This window comes from Ammospiza caudacuta, chromosome 3 (genome assembly GCF_027887145.1).
Source record: "Ammospiza caudacuta isolate bAmmCau1 chromosome 3, bAmmCau1.pri, whole genome shotgun sequence".
NCBI lineage: Eukaryota > Metazoa > Chordata > Aves > Passeriformes > Passerellidae > Ammospiza > Ammospiza caudacuta.
Window position 1 is genome coordinate 24,340,564 of NC_080595.1, and position 21,836 is coordinate 24,362,399.

At 35.9% G+C, this 21,836-nt stretch overlaps 1 protein-coding gene across 1 annotated transcript in view; it reads left to right on the plus strand.

Moving 5' to 3' along the window:
- USH2A (usherin) overlaps window positions 1-21,836 on the plus strand; it is a 372,150-nt gene that overhangs the window by 28,287 nt on the left and 322,027 nt on the right. The window contains exons 3-10 of the mRNA XM_058801041.1: window positions 2,238-2,373; window positions 3,557-3,620; window positions 5,946-6,240; window positions 7,500-7,684; window positions 10,755-10,976; window positions 12,268-12,361; window positions 19,380-19,575; window positions 20,350-20,480. Coding sequence (XP_058657024.1) covers window positions 2,238-2,373; window positions 3,557-3,620; window positions 5,946-6,240; window positions 7,500-7,684; window positions 10,755-10,976; window positions 12,268-12,361; window positions 19,380-19,575; window positions 20,350-20,480 — 1,323 coding nt within the window. The remainder of the gene's footprint in view (window positions 1-2,237; window positions 2,374-3,556; window positions 3,621-5,945; window positions 6,241-7,499; window positions 7,685-10,754; window positions 10,977-12,267; window positions 12,362-19,379; window positions 19,576-20,349; window positions 20,481-21,836) is intronic.

Genomic DNA, 21,836 nt, shown 5'->3' on the forward strand with positions numbered 1-21,836 from the left:
GGTAATAGTATCTTTAGTGTAGCTGACTAGAACAAATGTGTTTCCCTCATGGCTGTGCTAATGTGATAAAGGAAAATTGGCTGTTCATCAGCTTTTGGCTGGGTAAAGACAGTAGAGATGGAACCACATTCTTTTTTATGCATTAATACCACTGAGAACTTTTCACTAGTTATATTTCATGTGCAGGCATGTTGTGCAAAGATGTTGTAAAACATGAGATAATGCTACAAATAACAAAGTAGAAAAGCCTGTATCTTTTATGATGATAACAGTCAAACACCAAATGACAGTAACAGGCTGTAAAAAATGTGATGCAGAAAAAATGCAATGTAACCACAATATATACGTATACTTAGGCTCTTGCAAATAGGGCATCAGATGTTTAGAGGGCCTTGTATTAAAATTAAATAAAGAAATTGTTATATTTAGGTCATTGATGTGTCAACACAAAAGATAATTTAAAATGGAGAGATGTATTTTGAGCGGTGAAACTCATATGCAATAACTTTTTGAACAAATCTCAAGGCTTAGTAATTATGATAATAGCCTTCAAATTTCCATCAGTGAAAGGGCAATAAATATTCCTGTCTAAATTTGGGAAATATTGACTGAATCTGGAAATGGCAATAAAGCTCAGCATACATGTTTATGTTTGAAAGTACAGTTTAAGGAGGAAAAATTCATTTGTATAATCTTGTGTGAAGCCAAAAGAAAAAAGGCCAAACAAACCCCTCCATTTTATTTCATGTTTTCTTTCTTAAAATGCTGATAGGCTCATGTTGCTCAAGGCCCAGATGCTGATCATCTGAGCTCAGATTTATAGATAATTGTGTCCATTTATCTTGGTCTGAAATTTGAAAGATTTTATTATCAGAGTAGTATTGTGTGTGCTTATATTGTGGTTTTCAAGCTGATATTTTGTTAACTGGTAAATAAGTTCTGTCTTTCCTTTTTTTGCAACAAATTATTCTGGCTTGTAAGCCTTCTGTGTCCTCACATAGGTATTGTTCTTATGGAAGCAGTAATTCCAGGTTTATTTTCTTTTGATTGGCATGACTGTCAAGATGGGCTAAAGCACTCTAGTTTTATTTGCCTTGATAGACTTGATTCACAAGACATATGTACCTGCAAAATTAAAATAATACTCTCTTAATTGGCAGCAGCAAAATGGTGTTTCAAAAGTTTAAAGCTACCAAGTTATCATGTGAAAAAAGCTTTATCCAAGCTAAACATTGCTAAAACACAAGTAATTTAATTTTTTTTGCAAATAAACTTACTGAAATAAAAATTTTTGGTTAGTCCAACTTAGTTTCTATAATTAATTTCATTAATGGAAACCTGAATATAGCCATAATACTTCTGGTTTTCAGTTTGTGTGGGCCTGGATTTTTAAAATGAGAATACTGAATTTCATATAATGTAAGGCTGAGAGGCACTCCCATATTATTAAACTTTTCCTAATTTTGGGTAACCTAAGTCTGAGCATTTCTAATGCAAAAAACCCCCAACTTTGTCAAAGCTCAGCATGTTTTGACTTTGTGGAGCTGGGAGAATGCCATAAGGAATTTCTCTGAACGTTAGCTCAGATTTAAAATGAATTGGCAGGAAAGGGAGCACTTGCAGAAAACAGTGCCCTGGGGTGCTGGCTGAGTGCATATTCCTAGCCAAGGGTTCCCTGGATGAAAGGGAATTACCCAGTGGGTGTAAAGCAGATGTAGGCAGTTCCTATACCGTTCCCTTCAGCCCTTGTAGAAGAAGCATGCTTGGGTTAGGGAGGCATTTTGGGGGCTGTTGGAGGCCTGTGTTTGATTATCTTGAGCATGGTGTGCAGCCCCTTGAGGCCTGTTTGAAGTGATGTATGAGAAGAGCTGTGACAGCTGTAACATGTGCCCATGGCCCAAAGTGGTGGTGGAGCTGTAACCAGCCTTGTACCTTGTGAAACACACCCACCCTTCTTTTCCTCCCTTCCCCTCCATCTCCACCAGATCCCTGTGCTGTAGTTCCTTCTTTAACCCCTGTACATTTTTATTTATATATATATAAATTTTATACCCTCTGCATCTGAGTGGTGATATGTTAATGAAAAAGAGGTAACTGCTTCACTAGGCACCAAAAATAAAGACACACAACAAATGGCCTGAGGTAATGTTACCAGTTAATCAGTGATAGACAAAAAAATGTAGAGAAATTAAAGTGATTGCATGATAAAGCATGTGTTTGCCCCTTTGATTCTATAGGTGCATCACAGCCGAATTAGTTTCTTCTTGAATGGTTGGGAAGATGATAACACAGCTTTTGATTCAAGGACTCTTATGGGAACAGTTATAGATACTGATGATGATGGTACTCTGCAAATTGGACAAAGCTTCACAGGTAAATCTTGTAGTACTTTAGTGGAATGCACTGGAATAATCAAAATATACATTATGTGGTTAAAAGAAGCGTGTGAGTAATTTAATTACATATATAGTGAGAAGTAATACCTTACTGTGGAAGAAAATTTGTATTTTTCAATTATCTTTCTCAAAAGATTGGCTTGAAGATAGAATAAATTATGATCATCTACCAAACATCTATGTATAGGAATAGATTGATGTTTGGTAGGTGATAATAATTTATATGATGGGTTTTCCTGAATTCTCTAAAACATGTATGTAAAGTGACTTGTTCCACTAATTTCTGCCTGTAGTTTTTCTGAGTAAATATAGGGAATATATATTCTGTTTCAGAATGGAATTTTGCATGGCGACTAGACTACTCTCTCTGCAGAGTCAGGAAGAGAGCTGAAGGTTTCTGGCTGTGTTCTTCAGTTTTATCAATACTCATGTAAACCATGGCAGAATGAGAATCTTTCAGGCTCTAGTAATGCCTGAAAGTTTTACTCTTCATCTACATGTAGAGTTTTATATGTTCTATTTCATGACATGATCATTGAAGAACAGTGGGGGATGTTTGGTTACTTTTCACTAATTCTTGGCTCTGTAGGTATAAGAACACTAACTATTGCTCTTCAGGAACATGCACAATTTGAAGCTGGTTCTAAAATATGTCCCATAAACAGTTTTATTGTGGCTTTGGGCAAGAAAGTAGTCTGTTCCCCATTTCTTAAAGCTTGTATTTGGAAATGTACTTTGTTGTGGTTTTGATTCTGAATGCTGGATAGCTAATAATCATGTAAAAGAAAGAAATCTTTTAAAATGCTTTTTATCTTTATTGTATAAATTGATAGGTACAGTTGTACCTACTGTATCTCTTCTCTAATTAGAGGTGGCACGTGGACTGGCTCATTACTTCTGTCTAATGAGCCGGTCCCTGTGCCACCTCTCTAATCAGAAAAGAGATAGGTACAAAATGTTCTTATAAAGTTATTATAAATCATTCTTTTTTATCAAAAAAATTAAGTCACTGCCCTCTATAGTTTTGTCCAGGCCCAAGATGGTTTCATTCAGGAGGGGTAATTGTGCAAGAGAGATTTCTGAGTGCTGAATTAAAGGTGCTCTCATGCAGTACAAAGCTGCCTTCTGCTCAATAGATTATTTATAGTATATTTCCTTAGGTTTAGAGCAATTTGTTGGAAGAATGCAAGATTTTCGATTTTACTCAGTGGCACTTACAAACAGGTAAAGAACTTTTATTTTTGTAGCAAAATAAGAGTGTGGTGAGAAAGAAGTGTAGATAACAATATGCTTATTTCCCAAAGTGTAGTGCTTTTCAGATGTTTTCTTTAGATAATTGCTCGTGACGATGTAGTTCCCTGAGCCTCATTTCAAAGATTACCTTTAATCTAAAAAATCTTGAGTTAAAATAAATTCAACAACTGAATGTGTTTTGCTTTTGAACTGTTGCTTAAATAGGCTTGATGTATGTAGTGGTGTGTGTAGTGTATATGTAGTGAAGCAAACACTGTAATAAATATGTGCTCTCCTTGTTATTGTTGTCCTTGCTACAACCTGACTTAGTATGTATTCTGCAGAGAGTAGATCCAGTTGCTAGATTTCAGTGCTTATAAACTGTCTAGGTGTTACCTACTCATCATAATTCTGTCATAATAGTGTGTGCTGATAAGCTTAGTCCTGGTGGATAAGATTTGATAAGCTTCCCCCGAGCTGTGTGTAAACGGTAGGGCAAGGAAGGGAGCTGCAGGGTCAAAACTGGACCACTCAGATGCCAGTCTGATGGGCAGGACAGCCATTCCTAGGATTGGCATGCTGGCTTTGTGGCTGGAAGATTGGCTCCCCGTGCTTAGCTGTTGCTTTCCTCTGGTTTCGCTTCCCCATGGTATCCCTGTCAGGTAGTCTTGGTGCTCCCCTGCCCCACACACACACCCCTGCCCTGAGGTGCCACTGTCCATTGCTCTTCAGACGAAGTTGTCACCATAAGCCACCAATGACTTAGCTCCCTCAGCCCACAGAGCCCTGGGCAATTGCTTTGACTTCCTGTGTTCCTGAGGCCAAATTACTGTTGCCACTGCAATTTCTGTTGCCCTCCAGCCTCCCTTCCTAGCACATTACAAAGAGATGTTACCTTTGTTATCCAGCTCATGCTGGATTAATCCAATCGTTTCAGGCTGGCCAGAAGTAGTCAGGTCCTGTTTGTCTGCGTGGTGCTTCCGGGGAGGCTGTGCACAATGACACTCAGAATTGCAGACCTTCAGGCTACTTAATGATAGTCTTTCAATAAGATGTAGAGCAGATTCCTCAGAGCTCAGCTGTCTGCAGGACATTATGATGAACTGAGCTCCTGTGAATTGGAAGCATTAATGTGAATCTGAATTCCAAGTTTTATGAAAATCACGGTGGTTGTATTTCTCAGAGCAATGCTTGTCAAATCTTTTGAACTACAGTTTAGGTCAGTAAAATGAATAAAACTTAACAATTGAAAATTAAGGTATTTTACAGACTGTTTTGACCTACTGATGTCTTTCTAGATTTGATTTTATATCCACAAATAGCATGGTGCAAAATGTTTCTCTGGGATAAACTGGGAGGAAAAGTCTTGCCTGCATACCAATTATTTTAAGCTATGGATATGTAAAAAGTTGTGTAACTCTGGGTTCTGTGAAAGCTGTAGTGGCAGCTAGCAATATTTATTTGCTTAATAAGCACACAAAATTACGTTCTTACTGATCAAGTAGGAAAATGGGAAAAGTTACAAGGTTTAAATAAAAAAATTCAGTCTCTTCTAAACTCATAAAATCCTTCCTCTGTATCAGCAATGAGCAGATAAAGAACTGTTCATGTCATCCATGTATCTGCTTGCCTGCCTGCCTACCTACCTTTGTATTTATTGCAGATGCTGATGTCAGAGGGAACTGAAGTATCTCAATGATTTGACATGACTAGGTTGATTGCAGTTAAAAAAGGGGACATCTTCATAAAAATTAACTAAAAGTGAAAGTATTTCTATCCAGATTTCCTAAGGTACAATATGATATTGTTCAAGCTGGTCTTTTGGGAGGATTTGAGTGCAAACACTGAACTTCACTGTGGTTACAGGCAGTACATTGGCACTATGGTGTGTTTAAGAACAGAATCCAGACTGCTGATTGGAGTCAGACATGATGCTGCAATAAAATGTTAAGAATTTTTCTCCTCGCATCTATGGTGGGATTAATCTGTTTAGCTTTAGACCTCTTACCAAAGAATTTCTTTCCCTTGGTGTCTGAAGAACTCTATATGCTCTTCAGACACCAAGGGCAATGGAAGGAGCTCAAGGATGGTTCTTCACAGGTACTTTCTGAAGATGCCTACTGCTACCATTGATAATGTAGAGACCTTGGGGGAGCCTTCACTCCTAGCTGAGTGCCCCATTCTTACGAGTTTACATCAGGAGTTTAGGGCTTCTGCTATAATCTAACCTGAATTTTGTTTAATCTATGAACCTAGATGCACAAAAATTTGTTCTTGTTGTCATGTATCTAATTACTATTCTCTATGCTGTGACAGAGACATTTTGGAAGTATTCTCTGGAAAATTCCCTCATCTTCATACGCAGTCTGAGTGCCGCTGTCCTGGAAGTCACCCCCGGGTACACCCTTTGATACAGAGGTACTGCATCCCTAATGGTGCAGATGATACCACTAATGACAGGGTGCTGAGGCTGGATGCAGAAGCCCACCCTCTCCACTACATCAATGATAATGACATTGGGACCACTTGGATTTCATCTGTGTTTGCTAATACTGCAGGTCTGGATCGTGGTGTTTCAATCACAATAGATTTACAAAATGGACAGTATCAGGTAATGGGAAGATGCCGTTTGCCATTTATTGACTAAGAAAAGATTTTTATAGATATCACGTTGCAATTTTGAGGCTATTCAAACCTTATGCTTTAAAATGTTATCCTTAGAGGACCAGGAAGAAAGTTTCCTTTATTGGCATGTAACAGTGCAAAAGTCAACAAAATGCATTATGGTTCTCAGCATTCTCTTTTGATGTGCCTGTTTTAACCAGCAGTAATCTAGAGTACAAACACAAGAGTTGATCCTGTGTGAAGGCACCAGTATTTGGAAACTGATTATTGTCTCTTAACTCCACTTTTGTAAATTTCAACTTTTATTTTAATTTCTATTAAAACTTAAGGTGCTTGTTTTGTACCTGCTGGTAGAAAACTGACTGCAGATAAATGAAATTTAATGTATCAAATGCACATTGACATATTAGAGGGTGTTTCTGTTTGTAGATGTTCTGGAGGTGATAGATTATCCTCCAAAGGAATATGCGGGAGGAAAGGAGAAAATAAGCAGGTGTAGTTATTGAAGAGGCCATATTGCTCCTAAGCCTCCACTAGGCTCTTGAAGAATGTCAGGATGTCTTGGAAACAGAGACATATCAGAACAGGGGCTGCATTCACAGTAGGGAATTCACCAAATTTCTGTGTATTCTTTCTGGCCTATTCTTTTTTAATTATTGGTGAGTAGGGAAAGAATATGATGACAGGCTTTGGCTACATATGTAAACATTTGTTGTTTAGTTAAAAGTGATTTTAAATGAATGTGAAACTCTTGACTTTTGCTTATTTGATACACACACTTCTGCTTAAGCAGTATGCTGAGGGAAGTGTTGTTTAAAACAAGGTATTTGATGAGATTCTGAGCTAAAAATATGTAGAATTAAAAAAAAAAACTTACCTGCTGTCAGACAAACAACTTGTTGAATATTTGGCACCACAAAGTTACAACTTTCATTTTTACCAAAATAACATGGCTTTAACAAATTGTGTACCTGACTTTGTAGCGCATTTTCAGTCTTTGAAAAAAAGTTAAGTTCTGATGCAGTAGTTCAGTAGTTGTCTGATAGTGTCTGAGAAATCAAAGAGCTTGCTCAACAAAAAAGATTCTCTCTGGCTTTAGTTAGGAATATGTGGGGTGAAATATGGCTACTTCTGTCTATGAGTGGTAAAGCAGACTGTATAGTTACATTAAAAAAAGGTTTACATTCTCATTGTTTTACAACTTAGCCATTAATATCAGTTCATAAATTTGTTATCTTTTTGTAGGTATTCTATATTATACTGCAGTTCTTTAGCCCACACCCTGAAGCAATAAAAATTGAGAGGAAAAAAAGAGATGATCTAGAATGGGAAGACTGGCAATATTTTGCTAGAAATTGCAGTATTTTTGAAATGGAAAACAATGGATCTCTGGAAAAACCAGATTCTGTCAACTGTCTCCAGATGCCTAGGTATGAGTGAGTATTATCTGCATAATACAGATGGTTTGAACAGGTAACATCCTGACACGATTCACTGATAAGTCCCAATGAGATAGAATCTTTTAATTTGGTACAGTCATTTGTTATGGATTGCTGAATATATCAAAGATCCTAAACATGACCTTTCAAATCAAAATTGCCAAAAAGTCTCCTGTAATTTTTATCAGATTTTAATAATTTATGAGTCTGAGTCAATTGATTCCTCTGTTATTTTTGAGGCAGAGTTTCAAAATGTTACATGTTAGTTTTTTGATGGCTATTGTCAGTAGAATTGCAGAACACTGAGAGGATAAGTGGAGGAAAGTACTAATATAACATTGTTCTAAACAGTCTAGTAAATATGGAAGTCTACCTTCTGATCTCTGAGAGGGCGACTTGTTCTGAAGCTTAGGAAAGAGGCCAGACTGAAGTACAAAAGCCAGTCATTCAACCCTGCTAGTGTTATGCAATGCATGTAAAAAATGAGTTGAAAATGGTATCTTGAAGCTTTCTCATCTTTCTAAGCAAGAAGTGATATAAAACTCTGGGAGGAGAGGCAAGAAGGATTATTACCATTTAGAAATACATTGCAAGCCCTTTTACTTTCAATTAACATGTGAAAATTGAAAGCTGTATGATATATAAAATATAGATTTACTATATATAGTGTATAACGTACATAATAGTTAATATGTTACCTTATCACACACACATACCTGTGTATGTACACATACATATATATAATTGAAATTTAGCCCCTGCATACATTCAACTGCATTATTTCTTGCCTGAGTTCAGATGCCAGTCAGTATTAGATTTGTTTAGTACTTGGCTGGAAATCAGTGAGAAAATACTTTTCCAGGTGCTGTAGGTACTTTGCCTTTTCTTTTATCTCCACTTTTTCTACCTTTCTAAGACTTTTCAAGTGCCAGCATCTTTGTCTGTTCTCCAGGAGTTCAGTATTCTGAGGAGAGGAGCATAAGGTCATTTGAGTTACACCATTCTTCTGGAAAGAAATGTGAGCTTTATTGCTGATCTTTGAAGCAGAGGGTAGAGGAAAAGGGAAATATCTTAAGTAATACAGATGTTTTTGGATAAATAAGGGAGGTGCAATACCTTTTTCAACCCCAAAATATGGATTTGTATAATTTTAAAAAAGAGCAGAGGAGTTAAATATGGACTGTTTCCATAAATAAATGGACTGTTTTCTAAGCAACACAGTTTCTCCCCTTCAATTAAAATGTAAATGATGATAGGAAATGATATGAATGAATAATTTTTGGGTACAGCTGATGTACAGAAAGCTTTAAGTGATAAGACATATATTGGTGAATATTCTGTGTGCTAAAAGAGGAGCTACTGTTGGAACAAAGCCCCAAATTTATGTCAGCAGTGTAACAGAGTTCCCTGGAGGATTTTATTGTAAAACAAAACTTGTTTCTCTCTCTTTCTTTCATACCCACAAACTTGTAGCTGCCAAGACATGTCCAGATTGTCTGTCCAGGATTTAGACACCAGTGTCCTTGTGTCCTAGTGGTCTATCTAGAATTCCCTGGATTTACATGGAAGACAAACGACCTTGGTTTTGAAATCCTTACCGTAACTTGATGGTTCTTGTTTTGGTGATCACATGCTAGTACTGAATGGACTCTCTTTTGTGTCCTTTAGGAAATGAAAGTGATTAAGGTTTTTGTTTCTCCATCCTGTACCACCTATGTAAGTTAGGAGTTGCTCACTCTCCTTTATCCCCCTATCAGAGGCTTGAATCATTGCTTAGTCTGAATATTGGCTGCCCCTTATTTTAGAATCTCCTTTGTTTTCCTGAGAAACTGCATGTAGATGCCCTGAAATCTTGATGACCTGCTTATCTAGTTGCCATCAGCCTTACAATCTTTCTGCTGTTCCTTCTGATGCTTCCATACCAACATGGTGTTGTTTATCTGACATTTGTACCTGTCTAAGCATTTCCATTACAGTTCTATACAACATGGAAAAAATATACTTTATTTAGTTTTCTGTGGAGGGAAAGAGAAGGCATAATCACCCAGAGAAACAGATATATTCCACTGAGATTTTTGTGAAGCACTGAACTGGATTAGGAACTCAGGAAATTCAAAGATCCTTCATGAAGACAGAAGAGCTTGGCTCAGCAGACCTAGCCTAACTAGAAATCTCATCTTTCAAAAACTGACATATTTTCAAGTGACATTTTTTGAGTGTTGCATGTCAGGTGCCAGGTGATTACGTGATAATGTAATACCTATTTTTAATGATCCCATGTAGGTGTGCAAATAAGCAGACATTCTTTTCTCTTCCAGTGGCTAAACTCTGCCTAGTACATAGACCAACATGACATAATTTGTACCAAGTTATGCAAACGTGCACTTTGTATCTACTTGTTTACTCAGTTTTACTTGAATTCTCAGGACTGTCCTTCCCCTTCCTGGGCTCAAATATGTGGTTTTATTCTCAATCTTACTGCTTTCCATCACATTATCTTGTCCTTCACTTGCTGGAAGGTAGCATGTGTTTCTAACCATATCATCAGAGGAGTTGATAATATGGTCCCGTGACTCTGGAATTCAAAATATAACAATTGTTTCTGTATGTTTTTTTAATGTGTTTAGCAGGTGTATTTCTAACAACGTAAGCCTATTAATTATTGTGTTAGTCGACTGAATGTTTTCCTTATGTGGTTCAAGCCTAGTTTGTGTTTCTCAAGGACAGTGTGTTAAATCTCTTGAAAATGTGTGCAGGTGACACTGTATCAATCACACTTTAATCATATTTTGAAGTTGCCTGGTAAAGGCTTTACTTTAATTGGAAATTTTGGGTCTGGAGAAGAGCATGGTAGTTTAACAGACAAAACAGTCATATAGAGAACATTTCTTTTCCCCATCTTGAATTCTGATGACTGGAAATACTCTGACATAAGAATTTTTACTCAGAATTTTACTCATTTACAGTTGAGACCCTGTCTGAGAAACAGTATGTTAGGGGGTAGAATCTGTAAAATATGTAATATTTTGAGTTTAATTTGTTTTCCTCTCTATTTAAACAGCTTTACACCGTATTCTCATGGTAATCTAACTTTCAGTGTTCTTACTCCGGAACCAAATCACCGACCTGGTTACAATGATTTTTATAATACTCCATCTCTTCAAGAATTTGTGAAAGCTACGCAAGTGAGGATTCATCTCCGTGGCCAGTATCACACTAGTGAACCTTGGGTAAATTTTAGGCATAGGTACTATGGAGTTAATGAAGTTACAGTCAGTGGAAGGTAAGTGTTATGTGATTCTTCCCACATCCAGCACTGTCTCTGACGGTTACTCTGCATGGCATATAGGGACCTGCCTAAAATTTGATCAACTTGTTTTGCTTTTACAACTATGATTGAGAAAGGAATTTGGTCTGAAGCAGTATATCAAGTTGGAAATGACTGGTGTACTGTTTTGTAAAACTGTTTCCTCACATTTTTTTTTACAATTAATTGTACTTATTACACAAATCTGTCAAAAGCAATCCTTTCCTTGGAATTACCAATGCCTCTAAGCAAAAGCTTATGTCTGAAACAATGGCTTGTGCTTTATTTCAGTTAGTCTTCCAAGCTATAGATTCCCAGACATGGCAATTTTAGCAGTCATGCAGAGCTCTTCCTTTGTTTTAGTTGGAGTTTTCCTTTCAAAATTGGGTAGCTGTCAGTAAAACTGTTGTACTATCTGTGACTGACAACTTTATTGTATATTGTAAGTGTGCTGTCTTGTGAAGGGACTAATTATGCCCTGGAAATAATATGCAAATTTGGCAATGAAATAGTTTCTAAGAAGCATATGGTGCAGATTTGTAAGTATTCCTGAATATTGTTATTCCTGAAATTATATTGGTAGCTCTCATTTTGAGAGAAAGTGCCCTGTTAGAAGTCTTGTTTACTTTAAAATTTTCTATCTTATTAATATATTTGATTATTGATTTAGATGTATTATGATAATGCGTTTACTAAAACAGCTTTACATTGGTGATGATGTTACAGTAAAATAATTTCAGCTGTAGTTTGCAAAGCTGTGCCATGCCTCCAGAAGAGCAGCCTTGCAGGTAGAGTGGTATGGTTATTGACTATTAATTAAGACCCTATACAGATTTTATTTTAGTAAGAATTGGAAATTTTAATAGAGATATAATGGGTTAAAATTCAGAATTATTCCTGATGTGGTTAAGATTTCTTGAAAAACTAGAGCCACACTGGAAGTTTTAATATTGATGAATAATTGTAATTAATTTAATAAAAACTTACATATCAATGTTACATACTGAAATACAGTTTTCATCACATATCATTACATGCTGGTATTTACTTTCTTCAAAAGCAATTGTTGATGCTTAAAAATATATTGAGTGAAGTAATCTTTTGTAGTTTACTGCACCTAAGAACATTCTCTTCAGTGACATTTATTTGTTCTTAATAAAGAACCAGGCTATGTAATACACAAAATTGACTTTGTGACTGTGTAGTATGTTTTTGCACAGATGTGTTTTCACGTTCTAACTTTTGACACCGCCTATTGTTCTTTCAGGTGTAATTGCCATGGCCATGCTGATGATTGTGACACAGCTGTGAAACCATACAGGTGTCTGTGTGTCAAGGAAAGCTATACAGAAGGAAATAATGTGAGTCTCATCTTCGTCTGTCTGTGCTACCTCTGAACAGCCTCAGCACTGGGATTTCAGACCTGGGAAAGAGTGTGTGTTAGTATGAGTGTGTTACTGTATGTGTGTGTTAGTGTTGGCCTGTCTTTCAGAGGGAAACTTTCTGTGGCAGATTTGTATCAATTAAGGAAAAAGATGTATTCCACTCTCCACCCTCACCAAAAGCCATTCCGTCGCAGACCATCAGGAGTGTTGTCTTCAGGGATTTGACTTTTTATTAGAGATTATGCCACTTTCAAACATGAGGTGCAAACCTGAGATTAGACTGTGAGCGTCTAATAAAGATTGTCTCTGCCTGCTGTAGCAAGTAGCAAGAGTCCTGTAGGGTGAAGGTACTATCCATAGTAATTTTAGTCTGCTCCTGTGGACTCCAGATCCATTCAATGGGTGGGATGCAGTAAGCAAAGCCCCGGAGTTCAGCTTTCAATTTAGTTTCGTTTGAAAGGAAACAAAGAGTTCAAGTGGTCAATAATGCAATCCAAAACACTACAAATGCAAAATTGTAATTTTCATTTGTAATTCTAACAGTTTTATAATTCTTGGCCATGGAAGAACCAAAGTGGGTTTGATTACTGTAAGTCATAGTATTCTAGATAAATATGTGGAGGAGAGCTCAATGGTACCACTTTCCAGTAGTTTCATGCAGCCTTTGCTTTTCTTAGAAGCTGTTTGCATACAACTTCACAAAAGCAGAACTGTGATGTATGAGTAAAAAAAAAACTTGCTCAAAGAAAAGATTCCCTAGATTAATTATTTATCTCAAAGGAAAAAAAAAGGGAAAAAAAGTTGAGGTTAAGAAAAAATGAGCTACATCAAAGGAATGAATCCCTCAATCTCACTGAGTGTTAGATTTCCATTGTGAGAACATGATGTACTCCTTGCTACATTTATGCCTTTTGGAAGTAGCCTTTCTAAAAATTAAGAAGGGGTTATATGGAGTAGCAGCAGCAGTAGCAACGGGGAGACTAATCACACATCAAAAAAGCCCCAAGCAGTCTGTGCTTGCAGGAGCAGAGTGAGGAGAGGTAACCTCAGAGCATTTGATACCGTGCTCATGATTGTGTGAAAGATTCTTGTAAAATTTCATAGGGGTTTTAAGTTTTCCCATTTCTTAAGCAGAAGTGTAGGATATCCAGTCTAAATGGGACTTGAACCGAAATTGCAAGTTTTTAGATGGGTCAAATCAGAAAAAAAAATTCGAGCTGACAATGTCCCTTTAATTAGAACACACATTGTGAAATGTTACTTTGTAAGGATTAATTATAAATATTTAATAAGAACTGGAAGTTCACCAAGCACTCTTGCAAGACTTATGCTACCTTGTGAAAACAAACCAAATACATTTTAATGATGTATCTGCCTTATCAGATATTTCTTGTCAATGTTAATGGGTTGTTCCACTGGGTGTCACATCTTTGATTTGGCATATATGCGTTGTAACTATAATTGAAGTGCTTGAATTAACTGTATTAATTCAGAGTACAATAAGGATGTTGTTTAATTATTTTTCTCATTCTTTAATAACCATGTCAGTATCTATTAAATATGAAATAAATAGCAGTAGTAATAAAATAGAATTAGTATTTTGAAATATATCACTAACTACTTTGAATTTTATCAAAGATTTATATGGAATCCAAACAGCCTAAAGATTTTAATATTTTTCTTTTTCTTCTCTTTTCTTTTTTTCTTTTTTTGGTAAGGCTAACACTTAAAACAAAAGTCCATCCTGATTTTTGATTGTCACTGGCAATGATAAAACTCTGTCTGATAGATTTACACCTGTTTCTTTAGCTCCCATCATAGTGAATTAGGAACTGTAAAAATAAATGTATTTATTTATATATTTTTTGGTTTAAGTAAGCATTTGGTGAAGCAAATTTCCAAATATAACTTTTTTGGTAGAGAAAAAGAAAATATTTTTGAGAAGAAATAGCACTATCAGCAAGCAGGTTTTTTTTTAACTGAAGTTTTGTATTAGCAGAGTAAGTCGCCACAACTGAGGGGCTATAAGAAAATTTTTGGCTTTAGGATGGGTTTGTTCAATGTCTTTTACTAGAAATCAGAGATCATTGAAAAGCTTTTTACATATGGCAGAGTATGTCCTTGTCAGATTTACACTTAATACAACTAAAATTACTGTCTTGAATTTATCTGGCATTTACATCTGGCTAGCTGTTGGGCAGCAAAGCAATACCAGAAATGAAAAATCTGCGTAAGTATTACAAATAGAAATCTTAGTTTAGGTATTTGCATCACTATATTATGAAATCTGACATACCAAATGGATTTTTTTTTTCTTGAGTTCCATTTTGGTGAAGAATCATGTTGAAATATGTTCCTATGAAATCTGAGATGATGAGAAGAAGGGGTTTCTTAAGAATGATTTGTGAATGTTGAGGGGCCAGATTATGAAAAAAGAGGAAATTAATCCTCACTAAGCTTGTATCTCATTTTCTGAAAAAAATGTTCAGCTTCTTCATTTACAAATTGTTCTCTGAATGCCTTGGGTCCAGCTTTGGAAGACAGCTCTTCCTTTTACAAATGGAAACTGAGGGGCTGAGAGTGGAGTCCAGATTTTGGTAATGTTTGTATGCAAAGATTAGCTTTTAGACTTGAGGAAAAGTATGTTCAAAAACTTCCCAAGCTGTGACATGATGAGCTGGAAACAGCTCTTGAAAGAACAAGAGAGTCAAGCAAGGTTAGCCTTACATTGCAACGTCAGCGCCTCTTTTAAATCAACTGTATGGAACTTAATAGAGAAAGGTAATGGCAAAATATATAGCAATAAGTATAGAAATCATAATAGAAAAGAAAATTCAAAATAAATAAAGCCACTCTGAGAAATGCTTGAGAAGATATGAATGGAAGTGAGAGAATGACTGGATGCAGTAAAGGTTTCAGGTCTTCAGAGTTTTCCATAATGGTTTTAAACATCTGAGGTCTGAAAAGTGGATATGGCATATGTTGTTTTATCAAGAATTGAATAAGTAAGATGTTTCATATTGTTACAGAAGAATCTATGTAAACCTTAGTTAAAGGTCAGTCTACATCATGTTAGATGTTGGAATTAATCATAAATAGTACATGAGGAGCTGTAAATATTAACTACAGTAGACTCAATAACAGAGTTCTCACTTGCAGAAACAACTAGGCCAGCAAAAAATGCAATTTTTGGTACATGGAGCTTTGGGATGGAACCCCATAAGACACCTTTCATTTCTATTCTGTCTTCTTTGGTCTCTTGGAGTCACTTAGTGTTCTAATTTTGGTTGTGTGTGGTTTTTTTTTTTTTTTTTTTTTTTTTCCTTTCTCTAGTAAAACCTGGCTTTTAAGTTTAAAAGCTCTTTGATCACTGGGGAGTTGACAAGAGACAGATGTAGTTCATGTGTTGTCTTGGTAGATATTCAAATGCTGAGGTGAGGGTGCTGGTGAAAGCCAGGAGGAAATCAAAACTGTCTTTAGAGCATGGCAAAGCTATCTGGAATAAATATTCCCTAGAAGCCATATTTATTTGGCTAAGGAAATGAAATGGAGTGAGAGCATGGTGGGTGGATACAGAAGTGGATCTTGTAGGAAGGAAAGAATTGTATATGATTAATTATCCCATTACAGTCAACACTTAGAGGGCAGCATAAATAAACATGGATGCTATACATAATAGAGCTTTTCAAAGACAAGTCAGCATTTCAAAATGCCTGAGAAGGTGGCATTCTAGTCTCAGTGTCACTTTGTCAGATTTTTAAATTGTGTACTTTTGATAACGTGCATTTCAGAAGCATGTGTATAAGTACTGTAGGTGTGTATGTACACTGTTTATTGCAACTGAGCTTTCAGAGTGGGCTGTAAACTCCTACATAGGTTACAAAAAGGAAGAATAGGAATTAATTCCACATAAAATCATATATATATAAAAGAATGCCACTGAGAGGCAAGCAGCAGGATATTTAAAAAGTGTTGGAATAAAAGGTTCTAGTTAATGATGACTTATTGCAAGTTTTAAAGTATTTTTACTGTTGCTGTCTGAAGTATTTCTTTGGATATTTGTTAACTGTTTCTTCAGAGATACTGTCCACAGAATTCTTAGGGCCTGAAAATGAACTTGGTATATAAAGGCTTAGGCTCAAGTCACTGGTGGTACCATAAGTATGCTTTAAGTGATATTTTTTTCCATTTTTGACACTAGTTATATACAGGATTCTCTGTTGTAAATTTTAGCATAATGGTTATTTTTTTTCTTCCAGTATAATTATTAAGAGAGAAAAAACAGTGCTTATAGGAGTGTACTTTTAAAATTCTAATAATAATTTTAGTAAAAAAAACACATCTTAAATGCATTGTTGGAAATCAGTTTTTAATCATAGTTTTAGACTAATGAATTGGGCCAAATTAGGCTTGGTATTTTGGCCACCTGGCTCCATGTTATGTTTTCTCAGTAAACTTTTCACAGATGGTAAGAAGTTCAGATACTATATATAAGAAGGTGTGCTTATTATTGGCCATAAGGAAAACCATATATTTAAGATGTTTTCTGAAGAGCCTAGATGTAACTGAGAACAAGGACATCTGCATGTTTCTGTGTGTTACAGTTACAGAGGAATGTTGGTTTTGTTAAGCATTGACATCTTCTGTAAATCTACTGCTAAACCTTGCCATGGGCTTCTTGGAAATGTACTTATTCATTTTCCATGTGGTAGCCAAGAACCAAACCCTAAATCTCTTGATTTGGAATTCTCAACTACTATGTTTGGGATAAATGCAGAGTTTAGATTTGGTGAATGAAGATCTGAAGATGGCAACATGTACATCATAGTGCTACTAAACATGAAAGTTCAGCCCTGGAGGTCTGGAAGTTAAATGCAATTCTTAACCTAATAAAGGTGTGACAAACAGCAGGGTGATGTGGGGGTACAGTGCCCATTTTTATTGCATGCAGGTGTGACAACTACTAGAAAAACAAATATTTCACACTCATTGCCAACTTCTGAATGACTGCTTTTTTGCCAAGGAGGTTGTAGAGGGGGCAAGTCAATCTCTTCTCCCAAGTAACAAGTGAAGAACAAGAGGAAAGAATCTCAAATTGGGCTAGAGAAGGTTTAGATTGGGTATTATGAAAAATTTCTTCAGTTGAAAGGGTTGCCAGGGATTGGAACAGACTACCCAGGGAAAGTGATGGAATCACTGTCCCTGGAAATCATTAAAAGTGTGTAGATGTGGCTTTCAGGGATGTGGTTTAGTGGTGAGCCTGGCAGTGTTGGGTTAATAGTTGAACTTGATGATCTTTTCCAAGAGATTCTTTCCAAACCTAGTAATTCTATGATTTTTAAAAGTTTTGTCGAAGTTTTAAAAGTCACACAACAAGAGATGTTTCAAAGAGGCTTCTTGCTATGTAATCAGATGCCATCTTTTTCTCATACTCCTTCATGCCTGTGTGTCATTTAACAATAGGTGCAAGCACAGGTGTGCATAAGTAACTGATCCAAGATTAAATCTGAAATGAGATGATGAATGCTTTCAGCTGCTGTGTGGCTGGCCATGCACAAATGGAAACTCAGGGCTGGCAGGTTGATAGCTATTCCTGCACCGTTTTCCTTTCACGGAGGACATATTTCCATGGGCATGCTGGGAGGAGGGAGCTGCGGGAGCTGGATAGCTTGGCTGGTAGCTTGTTTCTTTGTTGTGCTTCCCAAGTTGTGCCATGCCTGAATGAACCCTCTTGTCTCGTGTTGCTGGGTGCTGTGTAATGCTGATTTTTCTCAATGAGGAGAGAGAGGGAACGTGGATGTAACTGAGGGAAGGACTTGAATAGTGTAGAGCTGTGTAACTTGTGATCAGTTATGGTCAAGGTGTTGCCTTTAGTGCACTTAAAGTGAGATAATCACAATTAGACACCAGTTGCTCTGATAAACAAAGGCTTGAGTTCAAGATTTCAAGTGAAACCCTGCTAATTTTCATCCTGAAAACTCCTTTTGTCTCTCACTGTGGTGATAATGTGTGGTTTTGGTTTGTTTTTAACAGATTAGAAAAAGGTGCAGTTATTATTGCAATCTTATTGCTTACTTTTTATTTAGTATTCAAATTAAATTTCAATAGATAAATTCTTGTAATTTCATTTTCTCTCCCAAGTGTTTTTTGTTATCGTTTGTCACTGGTCTGCAATTGTTGGACTATCTTCAGCTTATGGTTTTTAATTCAGATTGTTTTACACACAAATGATGCTTTTCCAGCACCAGCTCTGAGTGAAACAGTTTAGATACTTAATGCAATTTCCTAGTTTTCAGTGTATAGGTGATACAGACATACTAAAAAGTAACAAATATTTATAATACTATTTGGAATAACAGCCCTAAAGAAAGATGAGCATGCTTCTCAAGATTAAGAAGGAAGTTACCCGAAAAAGACAATAGTTGCCCAAATATGTAACAGAAGCAACTTATTTTGAAGCATTTAAATTCCTTCTGAAAGACAGAAATTATGATTGCAATATATTTTGTTTCTTCTGTTTCACTCTCAAGGTCAAATAGTAGTAGTACAAACTAGAGTTATTACAATGTTAGAAACTACAAGAACAGTCATTGTTTAAAATGCATCCAAATGTATGGATTAACTGAATGTCTTCTGTGCCATAAACATACCAAGCACCGTTTTGCAACTTTAAAGGTTCAAGTGAATTGGACTCTCAGTACATTAGCCTGTGTTAAGTATCTAAATTCTTAAAATGTTGTTCTTCTGCTCACTTTCCTTGGTACTCTGTTTTTAAAATTACTTGAAAATGTTAAAATAATAATTAAAATGTTTGGTTTGTTATTTCCCTTTGTGCTTTTTCACTTTTTTTCCAAGCAAAATATTTTTAACATTTAAACTGGGGAAAACACATAGACAAAAATATGAACATGGAGATTGTATTAGTAAACTTGTGAGGTGAAGAAATATTCATGTCTGAGAAGCAGCATTTTCTTTTCCTTCTGATTCATTTCAGTGTGATCGCTGTTTGCCACTGTACAATGACAAGCCTTTCCGTCCAGGTGACCAAGTCCATGCCTATAATTGCAAACCATGTCAGTGTTATGGCCATGCCGAAAGCTGCCACTATGACTTAGCAATGGATCCTTTTCCTCAGGAGCACCACCGAGGCGGTGGTGGAGTTTGTGATAACTGTCAGCACAACACAGCTGGTAAGTCAAAGAGAATGGACTGTTTATTTTGCTGCTCCTTTTTGACTAAATCTTGTGTCAGCTGAAATTAGTAATGCTCTATGGCTGACAGTCCAATAAATTCTCATGTATATGTATTTTTAAACCACTCAGATAGTGCAGTAACAACAGTGGTGTCAACTCTTAAGCCATGGGAAAATACTGTAAAATGAATCCAACCTTGTATAAAAACTTTAATGCAAAACACATTCAAATAAATAATTATAATATATGGTTTCAAGGCTATTCCCATTACATGTGCTAGAGTATTTAAATTCAATATATAATCTTATTGGACCAGTTTAACAGACAATATCTAAAAAGGTTGTCAGTTTTCTCTCTAATGTCACTTTCTTGCTTATTGAATAAATCTCTTTATTCAATGTTGGTAGTACATTTGAATACTTTAAAAATTCTCTTCTATTTCAGTTTTCTTGGCTTTATCTAGTAAAGATAAAGAAAAGTTTCAGGTTCAATTTTTCAAAAAAAATGTATAGGCATTTGCATGGCACAGCTTTTATATAAGTGTGGTATTATATAACAGATGGAAGTTTAATGGAGTAAAACATAGTTTGTAACAGGTTCATTGTTTCATATGCTCTGGATCACTAAATTGGCAGGTAGAGATGAAAGGTGCATTAAAATGGACGTCCTGAAAATTATAGAATTCTCTCAAAGGAATAGTCTTTAATTTTGAATTATACAGCTAATTTTAATGAATTGGAAGCCATAATGCATAACCTTTCTTTCATGCAGGAAGAAACTGTGAGCTGTGCAAGGATTTCCATTACAGACAAGCAGGTGCAGATCTTTCAGCCACTGATGTTTGCAAACCCTGCGACTGTAACGCAACAGGCACCAAAAATAAGAGCCTCCTGTGTGATAATGTAAGTAGCCTTAATAGAGAAAAGGGAGAAAATGTTTTAATCAGCTGGGTAGACAGGCATAACATTTTACAAAGTATTTTCAGATGGTAACTAGTCTATACTGAAAAAATACTGAAGTCCAGCCTTTTCAAAATGATAATTGACTTACACCAGACATTTGAAAGCTGAGAGAACAGAGAGGAATTTGAGATGTGAACAGACATAAAAAGTATTATATGAATAGTAGTTTTGGGAGGCTACCTCTGCACTCAGTAATGTTGAAACATCTAGGTTTTGAGTGTTTTTGAAGGTCTTGGTACTGTCTTAAAGTTTCTGAAAGGTTTTGAAAATTCAGGCAATAAGCTGAGCCTGAAATGGAACTAAAATTAAGCTACTTTTCCCTATAATAAGACAAGGATTAATCTCCCTTTTAATTTATGAAGTCCATTAAAAATAAAAGAAACCCACAAAGTGATGCTGAGAAGAGAACACCGTCAGCTCGTCAGCTATGCTTTTAAAGTCAATGGACCTCATTGTCATGCAAGCTGTCTAGTCCAATAGTAAATCTATCTGTAACTTTTAAAACATGCATGTTGGAAAAAAACCCAGGAAAAGTGTTTAAAATCTTTAAGTATGTACTAAAGGTATAGTGTGGTTTGTGTTCTATTCACACGTGTCCTGTCCATTGCCAAAATGTAAATTTTGTTAGGAACAGGGAAGAAATAATTGTTTTGAAATTTATTGTAAAGGTAGATCCTATTCTGTGGGTAAATGTGATAGAACTTCTTCAGCTTGTTGCCACTTTTCCTACCTCTTCTTTTTCCCACACTTCTATTTGTAAAGTAATCTCTGGCTTTTTTCATCGTATGTCTCTTGGCACTGAATTTTATTTAACAGTGAACTCTTGTGGATCCTATTGTATTTTCATCCTCAGTTACCATCACAGTTGTACAGGTATGTGCCCAGTTTGGCTCAGTACACCTCACAGAACTCATACATTGGTACATATTCTGTGTGAAATGCAAATAGAGCAAAATACGTTTTTTAAAATAGTATGCTGTATTATAAATTATTTTATAATTTTCAGTCTTCTGAAGTAACACACTCAGCCAGTAACACAGAAGTGTGGGGGGGGAAAGCTTGCAAAACACAGGTATCATGTTAGAATTATTTTTTCGAGACAGAGGAGGAATGAAAGCAAATGTTAATTTATGTATCCAGGGTTTGTGGTGAAATGTTAACCTAAATCAGCTTTAACTGTGATTAATAATCAGAGCAACAATAGTTTACAGAAATCAGTGCTTTATACTTACATATACAAGAATGTTGATGATGCCTGACTATGGAAGTACGAACAGGGAGATAAAATGGGAAAAA